At 47.9% G+C, this 13096-nt stretch overlaps 1 protein-coding gene and 2 non-coding genes across 3 annotated transcripts in view; 1 reads left to right on the top strand and 2 right to left on the bottom strand.

The window, feature by feature from the left end:
* MDM4 (MDM4 regulator of p53) overlaps positions 1 to 11977 on the bottom strand; it is a 54378-nt gene extending 42401 nt beyond the window's left edge. The window contains exons 1-3 of the mRNA XM_044288411.1: positions 11840 to 11977; positions 5846 to 5961; positions 1697 to 1771 (exon numbers count right to left, since the gene is read on the bottom strand). Coding sequence (XP_044144346.1) covers positions 1697 to 1771; positions 5846 to 5926 — 156 coding nt within the window. The 5' untranslated portion in view covers positions 5927 to 5961; positions 11840 to 11977. The remainder of the gene's footprint in view (positions 1 to 1696; positions 1772 to 5845; positions 5962 to 11839) is intronic.
* A 303-nt stretch (positions 11978 to 12280) lies between these two features.
* TRNAK-UUU lies at positions 12281 to 12353 on the top strand. Its single transcript has one exon. It is a non-coding gene; the product is annotated as a tRNA-Lys (tRNA).
* A 281-nt stretch (positions 12354 to 12634) lies between these two features.
* On the bottom strand, positions 12635 to 12707 carry TRNAK-UUU. The gene has a single exon. It is a non-coding gene; the product is annotated as a tRNA-Lys (tRNA).
* Between the last annotated feature and the right edge of the window lie 389 nt (positions 12708 to 13096).

Below are 13096 nucleotides of genomic sequence, written 5' to 3'. Positions count from 1 at the left end.
CTAGAGGGTTTCCGAAATGGCTGCAGCTTCCTTGATTCCTCCGGAAAGCCTCTCTCTTTATCCGCTGCTCTTTGTAGAATTACATCCAGGACAGGTCCAAACAGATAAGATCTGGAAAGGGGCTTGCACATAATTTATTCTTGGAAGCCATGTCCCCTGACCATGACTTAAGCCAAAGAGCCCGCCTTACCGTATTTGTTAACGTTTCATCACGAGCCAAAAAACTGATAGACTCAGCTGAAGCATCTGCCATGAAAGCTGTAGCCATCTTCAACAGTGGTAGAGATTCCAATATCTTCTCTCTAGAGGTTTTTAATTTGAGATGGTATTCAAGCTGATCTAGCAAAAGATTCATTGCTCTGGCTACTGACATGGCAGCCGAAGATCCCCACGCTTTCTTTAAAGGGCTTCTGTCACCCCCAACCCCCAATTTTCAGTTTTTGACTTATTTGTTAATGCAAGAAGATTCCATATATGCCCCTCTTACCTCGGGTAGTGCAGTAATTACAGAAAAAAAAAAAAAAAAACCCACACACACAACACTTATTATATGTACATTTTTTCACTACCAGCAAGTTGGGCGGACTTGCTGGTAGCCGCCGCCCCCTCCTCCACTGATTGACAGAGCCAGCGAGCGCTCTCCTCCTGTCGCTAGCCCTGCCTGCAGCCTTAAATCCCGCACCTGCGCGGTACCGGTCATCATTCGACGCAGGCGCTCTGAGAGAAGGACGGCAGCTCCATCCTAAGTGCGCCTGCGCCGTTGACGTCAGCCCTACACCCGGAAGAGAAGACCTCCAGAGCGCATTTGGAATGTCTTAAGCCACAGACCCCTTGATAAAGGTCGACAACCGACCGAAACGTTGGGGTTGTACCGCTAGGCCAACTGTATTGATTTAATATTTGCTCTGGATGGAACGAAAATTATGTAAAAATTACTATGCATTAAAAACACTAATTGATGAAGAACATATGGTGTGCCGTGGATTTCTCATAGACATCAATTGACGCATGTCCTCTACGAGCACCCACCACTTAGGGTGTGCAGATCTCATATCTCCCTTTTTATACCTCCATTTTCAACCAGGCAGCTCCCCTGACTTGAGCAACAGAGCAGTTCATGCTCTGATCCTCTCCTTTGCCCTGCGCTAAATCACGCAGGACAAAGGCATTTTCAGGAGTTCCGATGAGGAACTGGGCTCTCCATGGGGCTGCCAGGAAGCCCGATGAAGTCACTGGCACTCATGGGCGGGCTTTAGCACTGCCCTAGCCAGTAAAACGGCTAGGGCAGCGATAAAGCACGTCCATCAGAGCCGGTGACATCACCAAACACACTGCTGGGCGGAAGCCTCCGTCCGGTAGTGTGTTATGGTAAACCAAAGAGCCTGTGCCCTGTGCGATCTAGCACAGGGCAAGGGAGAGCATCAGAGCACAAGATGCTCCGATGCCATCATCAGGTGGGCTGCCTGGGTGAAAAAATAAAATAAAAAATAAATAAAATGTATACACTCAGTAAAGGATTACTCCAGATGTGATTGTGAAAGAAACCTTTTAGGCATGCAGCAGTTTAGCTACCTCTTCTGCGGCTGGATTTACATCCCATCCACAATTATAGCAACTGTGTGCAAACGTTAGTATGGATCTTGCAGGTTGTTCCTTGGAAAAGAAGAACTGCAAATGGAGAGGGAGAAAAGCTCACCTGTTTTACAGTAAACGTATGTCCCTTTGCCCCTGCTGTGTGCAGAAGCTTCAGCAGAGCTGGTTGTGGTCGTACCTAGAACATAGAGGGGAGGGGGAAAATAAATAAGATTACTGAAAGTGATGTTGTGGAGAGGAATCAAAACATTGCATTGCCTAAAATAGAAGTTGTTTGAAGGCTGTCTCACATCAGAATAGCTGCAGATAAACCAGCATTGTGGATGTGCAGTTCTCACAGAACATTCTTCTGAACAGCTACCATTAGTACAGCAGTACAACTGCAGGCGAAGTGCTACAAATCATGACCCATATAAATGGCTGAATTCTAATCTTGTGATAGACATACAGAGGGACATTTACCAAGGCCTATACGCCACAGCTGTGGTGTAAAAAGTGGCACATTATGGCACACAGCATGCGAGTACCATAAGTTGCGACTTTTTGAGCTTCTCTGCAATTTTCACAAATGCAGGGGGGGTGGGGGGGGGGATTAGCTCAGTGGAAGTGGCCTCCGCCACATTTACTATACCTTTCACCAGAAAGTGGTGGAAGTTATAGCTAAAGTCTACGGCAGCCTGTAGCTGGCACAGATGCACCTAATTTGTTCTGCCTCCTAACAAATCAGACACATCTCACGCCAGCGCAGGGAGATAAAGACTGGTGGATGGATCCAATTGTTTTGATATATCTCCCCCATAATATATTACAGGCATCAATTAGAATATGCATTCATTTGGGAAGCCAGAGACACACAGAGAGCTCGAGCGCGCCCTCTGTCTCTCTCTCCTCTGTCTCTCTCCTCTGTCTCTCTCTCCTCTGTCTAAGTGTATAGAACTCTAGGGGGAGACATATGCATATCATCAACCCCCTTCACTCAATCAGAAAATAGGAATATAAATATCAATGCCTACGATTGTCCGCAAAGCGCGGACAAGAATAGGACATGCTATATATTTTTTTTTTTTTTTAGCGGGGCCGCAGAACGGAGCCACGGATGCGGACAGCACACTGAGTGCTGTCCGCATCTTTTGCGGCCCCATTGAAGTGATTGGGATGCAGACCCAACCAACGGCCGTGTGCATGAGGCCTAAGGGTTACACAGCATTATTAAAAAGTATAATGACGTGCAAAACTTGTCGGAGCAGAGGTCAGAACAGGGCCTCTCACTGACACAGCTGGTGCAGGGAATAATAGAATACAGCCGGCACTAGGCCACAATCCTGGTCATTTCTTAGATGCTACCGGCAAAAGAGAGAGATTGCAGCATCCGTGGGCTTAGGGCACAGAGAGGGGGCTTTCTGTGCCTTCTGACTGGAACATTAGGGCCTTAAAAGGGTATTCCCATCGCTAGGATATGCCCCCATTGTCTGAAGGGTGTGGGTGCCACCTCTGGGACCCGCACCTACACTGAGAACGGAGTGGGGAGGGTGGTGGCTGGAGGATGCCTGGTTTCCCGGGGTTCGGCCACCGCCAAGCACTCCCCATAGGATTGAATAGGAGAACACCACGCATGCGTGGCCCCCGCTCCTATTCATTTCTACGGGTCCGACGGAAATAGCCAACTCAGCACTCTGCCATTTTCGGTAACCCCACAGAAATGAATGGAGGGCAAATGCCCATCCACAGTGCGCCCTGCACAATCTTCAGGGGTCCCAGAGGTGGGACCTGCACCTATCGGCGATATGCCCCTATTGTACAAGACGGTAATACCCCCTTTAACTGTGCAGGGCAAGGGCTTTTTCAGCACATCCAGTGACATACTGGGTCTCACTAAGGGAACGCTAGGTGGAGGCTTCTGCCAAGCAGGGAGCCTCCCACTTTACATATAATTATTTTTTTTACGTGGCATTGAGTCAACAAGGTGCTGATAGCATTCTTTAGAAATGTTGACCCACATTGATAGGATAGCATCTTGCAGTTGATGGAGATTTGAGGGATGTACATCCAGGGCATGAAGCTCCCGTTCCACCACATCCCAAAGATGCTCTATTGGGTTGAGATCTGGTGACTGTGGGGGCCATTTTAGTACAGTGAACTCATTGTCATGTTCAAGAAATCAATTTGAAATGATTTGAGCTTTGTGACATGGTGCATTATCCTGCTGGAAGTAGCCATCAGAGTATGGGTACATGGTGGTCATGAAGGGATGGACATGGTCAGAAATAATGCTCAGGTAGCCCGTGGCATTTTAGGCTACTTTCACACTTGCGTTCGGAGCGATTCCGTCTGGTGTCTGCACAGACGGATCCGCTTCTATAATGCAGACGATGGGATCCGTTCAGAACGGATCCATCTGCATTATATTTCAATAAAAATGCTAAGTTTGAAAGTTACTCAGACAAATCCGTTCAGACTTTACATTGAAAGTCAATGGGGGACGGATCCGTTTGAAAATTGAGCCATATTGTGTCAACTTCAAACGGATCCGTCCCCATTGACTTACATTGTAAGTCTGGACGGATCCGTTTGGCAAGCAGCGTTCAGGTGTCCGCCTGCGGAGCGGAGGACAGACGGTGCCAGACTGATGCATTCTGAGCGGATCCGCATCCACTCAGAATGCATTGGGGCCGTACAGATGCGTTCGGGGCCGCTTGTGAGAGCCTTCAAACGGAACTCACAAGCGGAACCCTGAACGCAAGTGTGAAAGTAGCCTAAACGATGGCCAATTGGCACTAAGGGGCCTAAAGTGTGCCCAGAAAACATCCCCCACACCATTACACCACCACCACCACCAGCCTGCACAGTGGTAACAAGGCATGATGGATACATGTTCTCATTCTGTTTACGCCAAATTTGGACTCTACCATTTGAATGTCTCAACAGAAATCGAGACTCCTCAGACCAGGCAACATTTTTCCAGTCTTCAACAGTCCAATTTTGGTGAGCTCGTGCAAATTATAGCCTCTTTTTCCTATTTCTAGTGGAGATGAGTGGTACCCGGTGGGGTCTTCTGCTGTTGTAGCCCACTTTTTTTTCCCCATTCTGACATTCAGTTTGGAGTTCAGGAGATTGTCTTGACCAGGACCACAACCCTACATGCATTGGAGCAACTGCCATGTGATTGGTTGACTAGATCATTGCATTAATGAGAAATAGAACAGGTGTTCCTAATAAATCTTTAGGCGAGTGTATATCTCTCTCTCAAGTCTTAAAATGGGCGAAATACTCAAATTTAAAAAAATATTTTCCTGCCTGTTGTATGCGGATTAACTTGTACCAGAGTGATGGGAAGAGAAGAATATGGAGAAGGAAAGGAACTGCTCATGATCCTAAGCATACCACCTCATCAGTGAAGCATGGTGGTAGTAGTGTCATGGCATGGGCATGTATGACTGCCAATGGAACTGGTTCTCTTGTATTTATCGATGATGTGACTGCTGACAAATTCAGCAGCAGCATTCAAGTCAATGGGTCCGTGAAAGAACACGGATGCAGACAAGATTGGCATCCGTGTCCGTGATCCGTGGCCGTAGGTTACTTTCATACAGACTGATCCGAAGATCCGTCTGCATAAAAGCTTTTTCAGAGCTGAGTTTTCACTTCGTGGAAACTCAGATCCGACAGTATATTCTAACACAGAGGCGTTCCCATAGTGATGGGGACGCTTCTAGTTAGAATATACAACGAACTGTGTACATGACTGCCCCCTGGTGCCTGGCAGCACCCGATCTCTTACAGGGGGCTGTGATCCGTACAATTAACCCCTCAGGTGCCGCACCTGAAGGGGTTAATTGTGCGTATCATAGCCCCCTGTAACAGATCCGGGGCTGCCAGGCACCAGGGGGCAGTCATGTACACAGTTCGTTGTATATTCTAAGGTGTAACAGCAAAACCCCTGAGAGGCTCATTTGCATATATTTAAACATCATTTTTCTAAGTAATGCGGGCACATATAAACATGGGACCAACACAGATGCCTTCATCTGCCAATGGCCCATGTAACAGGTCAGCCAGCGTCGTATGTACAAAGCTGCTGACAGATGCACCTTAACTATTCTCATGAAAATATAGAATACTGATTTCAAGGAAAAAAATAAAAAAAATTAAAACATACAAAAATTTAGTTAGAAGTTAGCCATGATGTTTGTTACATTAAAAACAGACAGTAACACTTTTCTATGATGCTATTTGACGAGCTGTTCTAACATACCACATTCCCATCTGTGTCCTGTATGCTACGATTACAGGGGTTTAGTCCCAGCAGCTGCTGCGAGGAGGTAGAAGTTGACATTTTGGCAGTGTCAAAAGCTATACGTGAAGGTGTACCTACAAAAAGGAGAGAAAAATAAAAATAAACCACAAGCAAAATCACAAATGAAGCTCCGATAAACCTCCTGAAATGCTCCTGTTGGGGCAAGAGAATCTCTACCCTAACCAGACCAACAGGAGATAACTTTATTCTTTACATTACTGTCCTGTAATAAATAGGATTACAGCCAGACAGAGGATCAGAGGGAGATCCCTGGGAACGGATCACTGCAGACATAACTGCCACTGGCTGGTGGCCCATAACATGTCATGGCATGGTTATCTATAGTATTCACAAAGATCATGCCAACTGAGAACTGGAAGAAGTTATACTTATCTAGTGTGGAAAATGGATCAAGAGTAAAGCCAGGACTTAAAAGGGTTCTCCGGGAATAATGAAAATACTTTATTATAAATATAATTTCAAATACCTGTCATTAGTTATGATGGCTCCTTTAGTTTGGGAAGAAGCAATCAGAAGAAACAAAATGGCCGCTGTCCAATCAGTTCACACTAGGGGTGCACCGAAATTCCGGCGGCCGAAAATATCGGCCGAAAATGGGCCTAATCCATTTCGGCCGATATTGGTACATAACGGCAGAAAATAGCGGGGAGGGACTGGGAGGAGGAGCTGGGGGCCGGTGCGTTCACTGTGCTCCGGCCCCCAGCTCCAGTAGTTATAAAATGTGTACAATTAATAAGGATTCTATTCATGAGGCCCCCTCTGCAGTAGAACATTCAATATAGCCACATCCTACTCACAGGGCTGTTATCTTAATGCTGGCCGGCCGGGCAGACGAGCGGCAGCGTCACAACTGACGTCATGTGCCCGGCCTACTTTCTGAATAAAGGAGGCGGCGCAGGCATGTGACGTCAGTCGTGACGCTGCCGCTCGTCTGCCCGGCTGGCCAGCATTAAGATAACAGCCCTGTGAGTAGGATGTGGCTATATTGAATGTTCTACTGCAGAGGGGGCCTCATGAATAGAATCCTTATTAATTGTACACATTTTATAACTAGTCTGTACTGGAGCGGCAATGGGGGTGGGTGGGGGTCTGTGGATGGCACTGTTATGGGGTGGGTGGGGGTCTGTGGATGGCACTGTTATGGGGTGGGTGGGGGGTCTGTGGATGGCACTGTTATGGGGTGGGTGGGGGTCTGTGGATGGCACTGTTATGGGGTGGGTGGGGGTCTGTGGATGGCACTGTTATGGGGTGGGTGGGGGTCTGTGGATGGCACTGTTATGGGGTGGGTGGGGGTCTGTGGATGGCACTGTTATGGGGTGGGGGGGGGTGTGTGGATGGCACTGTTATGGGGTGGGGGGGGTCTGTGGATGGCACTGTTATGGGGTGGGGGGGGTCTGTGGATGGCACTGTTATGGGGTGGGGGGGGTCTGTGGATGGCACTGTTATGGGGTGGGGGGGTCTGTGGATGGCACTGTTATGGGGTGGGGGGGGTCTGTGGATGGCACTGTTATGGGGTGGGGGGGTCTGTGGATGGCACTGTTATGGGGTGGGGGGGTCTGTGGATGGCACTGTTATGGGGTGGGTGTCTGTGGATGGCACTGTTATGGGGTGGGTGTCTGTGGATGGCACTGTTATGGGGTGGGTGTCTGTGGATGGCACTGTTATGAGGTGGGGGGGTCTGTGGATGGCACTGTTATGAGGTGGGGGGGTCTGTGGATGGCACTGTTATAAATATCATTAAAAAAAAAAAGTATTTTAAAAGTATTTGGGCAAAAAGGCAGTTTCGGTTTTCGGTCAAGGGCATCCTGAATTTTCGGTTTCGGACCAGAATTTTCATTTCGGTGCACCCCTAGTTCACACAAAACCTGTCCTGATCACACAGGAGGACAAGTTACTTCACAACACTGAGCTAAAGAGCTGCCTCATCCTCTCTGATCTGCTTGTCAGGGATTATGATTCTGAATACAGATAAGAACTTTAGCTGAATGTCTGGGGAATTTAGTTCATGAGAAGACATGAAGTACAGAGAGGACGGACAGGACAGTCTGTGGTAATGTGTTGCTGTGGTAATGGAGACTGTAAGTGCTGCTGCTCATTAGCCACACCTCGCCCTCCTCTCATGTCTCCTCATCACCTCCATTCCCACAGATTCACCTGTAGTCTGGATCATGATTCCTGACAAGCAGAGCAGAGAGGAGGATGAGGCAGCACTGTGGCTCATTGTGGTGAAGTAACTTGTCCTGCTGTGTGATTAGGACAGGTTTTGTGTGTACTGATAGGACGGCGGCCATTTTATTTCTCCTAATCATTGCTCCCTAGACAAAACGAGCCATTATAACTAGGGATCGACCGATTATCGGTTTTACCGATATTATCGGCCGATATTCAGGATTCTGACCGCTATCGGCATCTATTTTGCCGATATTCAGATAGCGTATGGGGAACACAGATCGCGCTGCTGTCACAGCTACTGCTCATAGAGGTCGGGAGCCGGCTATGCGATTCTGCAGCCAGCTCCCGCCTCCTGTATATGAATAAATGAGAGATTAAGCTTCATTGGTGGGGCAGTGCGCGCCCCCCCCCCCCCCAGCCCAGTATTAGACATTGGTGGCGCAGTGCGCCCCCCCAGTATTACGCATTGGTGGCGCAGTGCGCCCCCCACCCCAGTATTAAAAACAGGATCCCCCCACAGGATCCCCTCTCCCCTGCTCCTCCGATCGGAGCCCCAGCAGTGTAATGCTGGGGCTCCGATCGGTTACCATGGCAGCCAGGACGCTATTGAAGCCCTGGCTGTCATAGTAAGCTCCATGCTGCTGTGTGCACAAAGCAGCAGGGACAGTGTGAGCTCCTATTCACCCTGATAGATCTCTATCAGTGTGAATAGGACAAGGGTTCTAGTCCCTAAGGGGGCTAAAAGTTAGGGGAAAAAAAAAAATAAATAAGCATATTTGGCGAGGATTTTTATTTTTTTCGGCTATCGGCCTGAAAGTTCACAAATTATCGGTATCGGTCCTAAAAAAATGGGGGGGTGGACTCCTCAGGTACCTCCTATTCAGAAGACAGGAAACCTGAACTGGGGTATGGTGGGAGTGTGAGCCATTTTATCTCTTCAGGTTTCCCGTCCTGGATGGGAGGTCCTAGTCGCATGGGTGCGGTCATGGGTGAGGGGAAAAATTATTCCCTTTGAAGTAGTTTAATCATAAGTTATCTATATTTATTATGTCATATTTGGAATATGGTAGTAAGATTGGAGGTTTGGACTATTTAGACCAGGCATGCTCAACCTGCGGCCCTCCAGCTGTTGCGAAACTACAACTCCCATCATTCCCGGACAGCCTACAGAAAGGCATCATGGGAGTTGTAGTTTTGCAACAGCTGGAGGGCCGCAGGTTGAGCATGCCCGATTTAGACCCACAGAATCCATGCTGCGCATGCTTGGGGAACTGGGTGTGTCCCTGTTAATCGCAGCCTTGCATGTGAACGCACTACCTCTTCACCTCGGAATAAACGTGCTCCAGTTATGATGAATTGTTGGATTCTGCACTTTTGCTATAAGAAGTCATTGTGAATGATATACCTCTGAGTTGTTGGATCATCTTGTCTTGAAATACAATTGAATGCACTTTGTGTCTTATGGTCTGTGCTTAAAAGAAGGACTGGGAGTATTCTTGGACAAATTTAATGTAGATATCCATCCTCTTGGTCTCGTCTTGTATCTTAGGGTCAGATATCTATCTCGGCCCTGTCAATCTGATGTCCAGGAGGGGAGGCGGCAGCTTAGAACAGAGGAGCGTCACCTCCACCTCCAGGTGTACCCAGATGACAGCGGCACATGCTTGGAGATAAAGCGACAAAGGCAGAATAGTGCGACACGTGAAAGGTCTCAAGTCTGGGTCCTAATAAATACCCCTGACCAACAGTACTGCCTAGCATTCCGAGGTCTCTCCATGCCCAATGTAAGATTGGACAGGAGATCCCAGGCTGCTTTAAAAGACATCTGTCAGCGTTTTTGATCCAAGCTAAACTGTTGACAGCACTAGGTAAGGGATTGGGACAGCAGGACAAACATACCTTTTGGCTTTTATTACTAGCAGTAGTGTGAATATCAAGTTTTATTCTACTAGATTCTGCTCTTGCAAATGCCCAGGGCTGCAGTTCAAGGGGAAGTGTCTCTGCATTCAGCTGCTTCACAGACCCTCCCCTCTGAGTGACAGATATACTATATACAGGTCTTCTGGTTGGCTGCCACAGCTGTCACTCAGAGCAGAGGGGCAGAGCTGTGAGGCAGCTCAATGCAGAGAGCACTTCAGTGAAGCTCCACCCCCGGTAATTACAGGAGAAATTTGGCAAAATAAAACTTCATATTCTCACTACTTCTGATGACAAAGCTCTACGACAGGTGTTTTTACTGCTTTCCCCAATGCCATCAACAGTTTATCATGATCAAAACTGCTGACAGACTCCCTTTAAACCCTTCCTGACAACGATTTTTCGTCTTTCACTCCATGCCTTCCTGGAGCTATAACTTATTTTTCCATTCACATAGCCGCATGCTTTTTTTGCAGGACAAGCTGCACTTTCTAAAGGAACCATTTTATTGTTTTTTTTCGTACCATAAGGCCCCTTGCAGACAAGCGTGTCCGGATTAGGTCCTGATGCGTTGCATCTGCGATCAGGTACGTAATTGTAGTCAGTTTTGAAAGCGATTGCGTTCCAATGTGCAGTTTTTATTGCGCAGTTGCCATGCGTTTTGCATGTGCGTGATAAAAACAAAACAAAAAAAAAACACCAACTGTGGTACCCAGACTCGATCGCGGACTTCTTCACTGAATTTCTGGTTTGGGATCGGTATTCTGTATACTTTATTATTTTCCATTATAACATGGTTATAATAGAAAATAATAGCTTTAATTACGAATGCTAAGTAAAAGGTCGATTGTGGGGTTAAAATAAAAAATAAACGTAACTCGTCTCATCGACTTGATGGTGCAGCCGGGCTCGTCTTCTTGCAAGACCTGGCTGGAAAAGGACCTCCGGTGATGACATTGCGCTCACCACGTGAAAAATCACCGCTAATGTGCACAGCCCCATAGAAGTGAATGGGTCCGGATGCAATGCGTTCACCTCACACATTGCACCTGCGCGGAATTCTCGCCCTTGTAAAAGGGGCCTAAGACACACTTTTCCCCCCCAAAAGCAGTGGGAAAATGGCAGGGCGTCTTTGGCTACTTTCACACTAGCATATTTTTATTTTTTTGGGATCTGTCATGGATGTGCAAAAACGCTTCTGTTACAATAATACAACCGCATGCATGCGTGGCGGATCCATAACGGATGCATCTTGAACACCATTGAAAGTCAATGGGGCGGATACATTTTCTATTGTGCCAGAGAAAACGGATCCGTCCCCATTGACTTACATTGTGTGCCAGGACGGACCAGTTTGGCTCCGCTTAGTCAGGCGGACAGCAAAACGCTGCAGACACCGTAAAAAGAAAACTGAGAATTTAGTTTTCTTTCTTCAATTTCTCCCCATTTTTAATTTTTTTACGAAGATCGCCCAAACCACCACCAGCTTTGCTTCCCAGGTTGCCCTATTGGTAAATCTATGGTAGCACTTGCTGCCCAGGCTCAGACTGGCACACCCTGTATATACCACAAGTGTCAGGAAATAGAGCAGGGGTCTGGTGCAACTGCTTGGCTGACTCCTATGGAGGCTTCCTGGGTGACAGGAGGCCATTGGCCACTGCTCAGGCACTTTTCGCGCCTTCGCCACATGGAGACCCGAGGGGGACATGTGACCTCCGGCCGCCGCACTACGTGTCACCAGACCGTAGAATATTCCACAGTCACGGGGTCAGGCAGAGCTCGTATCCCGTCCCTGCAGGCCTCGGGTCAGTGGTCAACCAGTCTGACCATGTCACCTCTCACCTTATAATCGCCCTATGACATGTCGTAAGGCCGTGCGCCGCCTCCCCGGCCACGACTAAGGACAGTTAGCGACAACGTCCCGGGAAATTAGCGCTTCCGGTTCACGCACGGCGGTGTGTCTTCCGAAGTTCTCCAATAGCGGCCAATAAATGGGCGGAACTGGATACCATAGAGGAGCTGAAGCCGTGGGCTAGACAGGCAGTACGTGCTATACAGTCTGGCTGTGTGATTATAGCGCTAGCCTGTGGCAGCGGCCTATGAGGTTGCTACAGCTCACCAGCTGCATACTGTGGCCTTTATTTGCAATTCCATTTATGTATGGAGAAATCATGTTATTATGAAGACCTTTTCCTCCTAGTGACGGGACTGCTTTAATATGTGGGTTTTACCAGGACTGTGTTATGGATAAGAGAAGGCTTTGGCCGCTGATGTTTCCAACGAGCCCGGATAGCTCAGTCGGTAGAGCATCAGACTTTTAATCTGAGGGTCCAGGGTTCAAGTCCCTGTTCGGGCGGCTCGTTGCTTTTTAAATTTTTCCTCATTTAATTTATGTATCTTTATTATTCTGGCAATTCTGTTTACATCTTGTATTTATATGGGTAGAAGGAGGATGCGTGAGAGCTAATAGATGTGTGCATGCAATGTATGCAGTACATTACAAGTGTTGCACGCACTATGTGAGGTACATTATATGTCTGAGCTAAATAGTTGTTATTGTGGATAAAAGGGCCTAGTGTAGGCTCGGCATAACATTTGTACTAGGTATAATAAAAAATAAAAAAAAAGTCTGAGTGCCGCCCGAACAGGGACTTGAACCCTGGACCCTCAGATTAAAAGTCTGATGCTCTACCGACTGAGCTATCCGGGCGCTCATGGAAGTGAGATGTGATTTTCACAGGGTAGTAAGTAATAGGGGAAGAAAAAACGTGTCACAAGGATTGTATATTGTAACTTCTTGATTACTACAAATAGTGCAAAACTTTCCTTAGGGTACTTTCACACTTGCGGCAGGACGGATCCGACAGGCTGTTCACCCTGTCGGATCCGTCCTTCCGCTGTTGCGCCGGACCAACGCTCCATCCCCATTGACTATAATGGGGACGGGGGTGGCGCAGTACGGCAATGCACAGCCTAAGGCCGCCGGACTAAAAGTCCTGCATGTCCGACTTTTTAGTCCGGCGGCCTCTGACCACGAACTGCGCCGAAGTGCCGCCCGTCCCAATTATAGTCAAGTGGGACGGAGCGGTGGTCCAGCGG

This window comes from Bufo gargarizans, chromosome 3 (assembly GCF_014858855.1).
Source record: "Bufo gargarizans isolate SCDJY-AF-19 chromosome 3, ASM1485885v1, whole genome shotgun sequence".
Lineage (NCBI taxonomy): Eukaryota > Metazoa > Chordata > Amphibia > Anura > Bufonidae > Bufo > Bufo gargarizans.
This window is presented reverse-complemented; position numbering and strand designations above follow the sequence as displayed.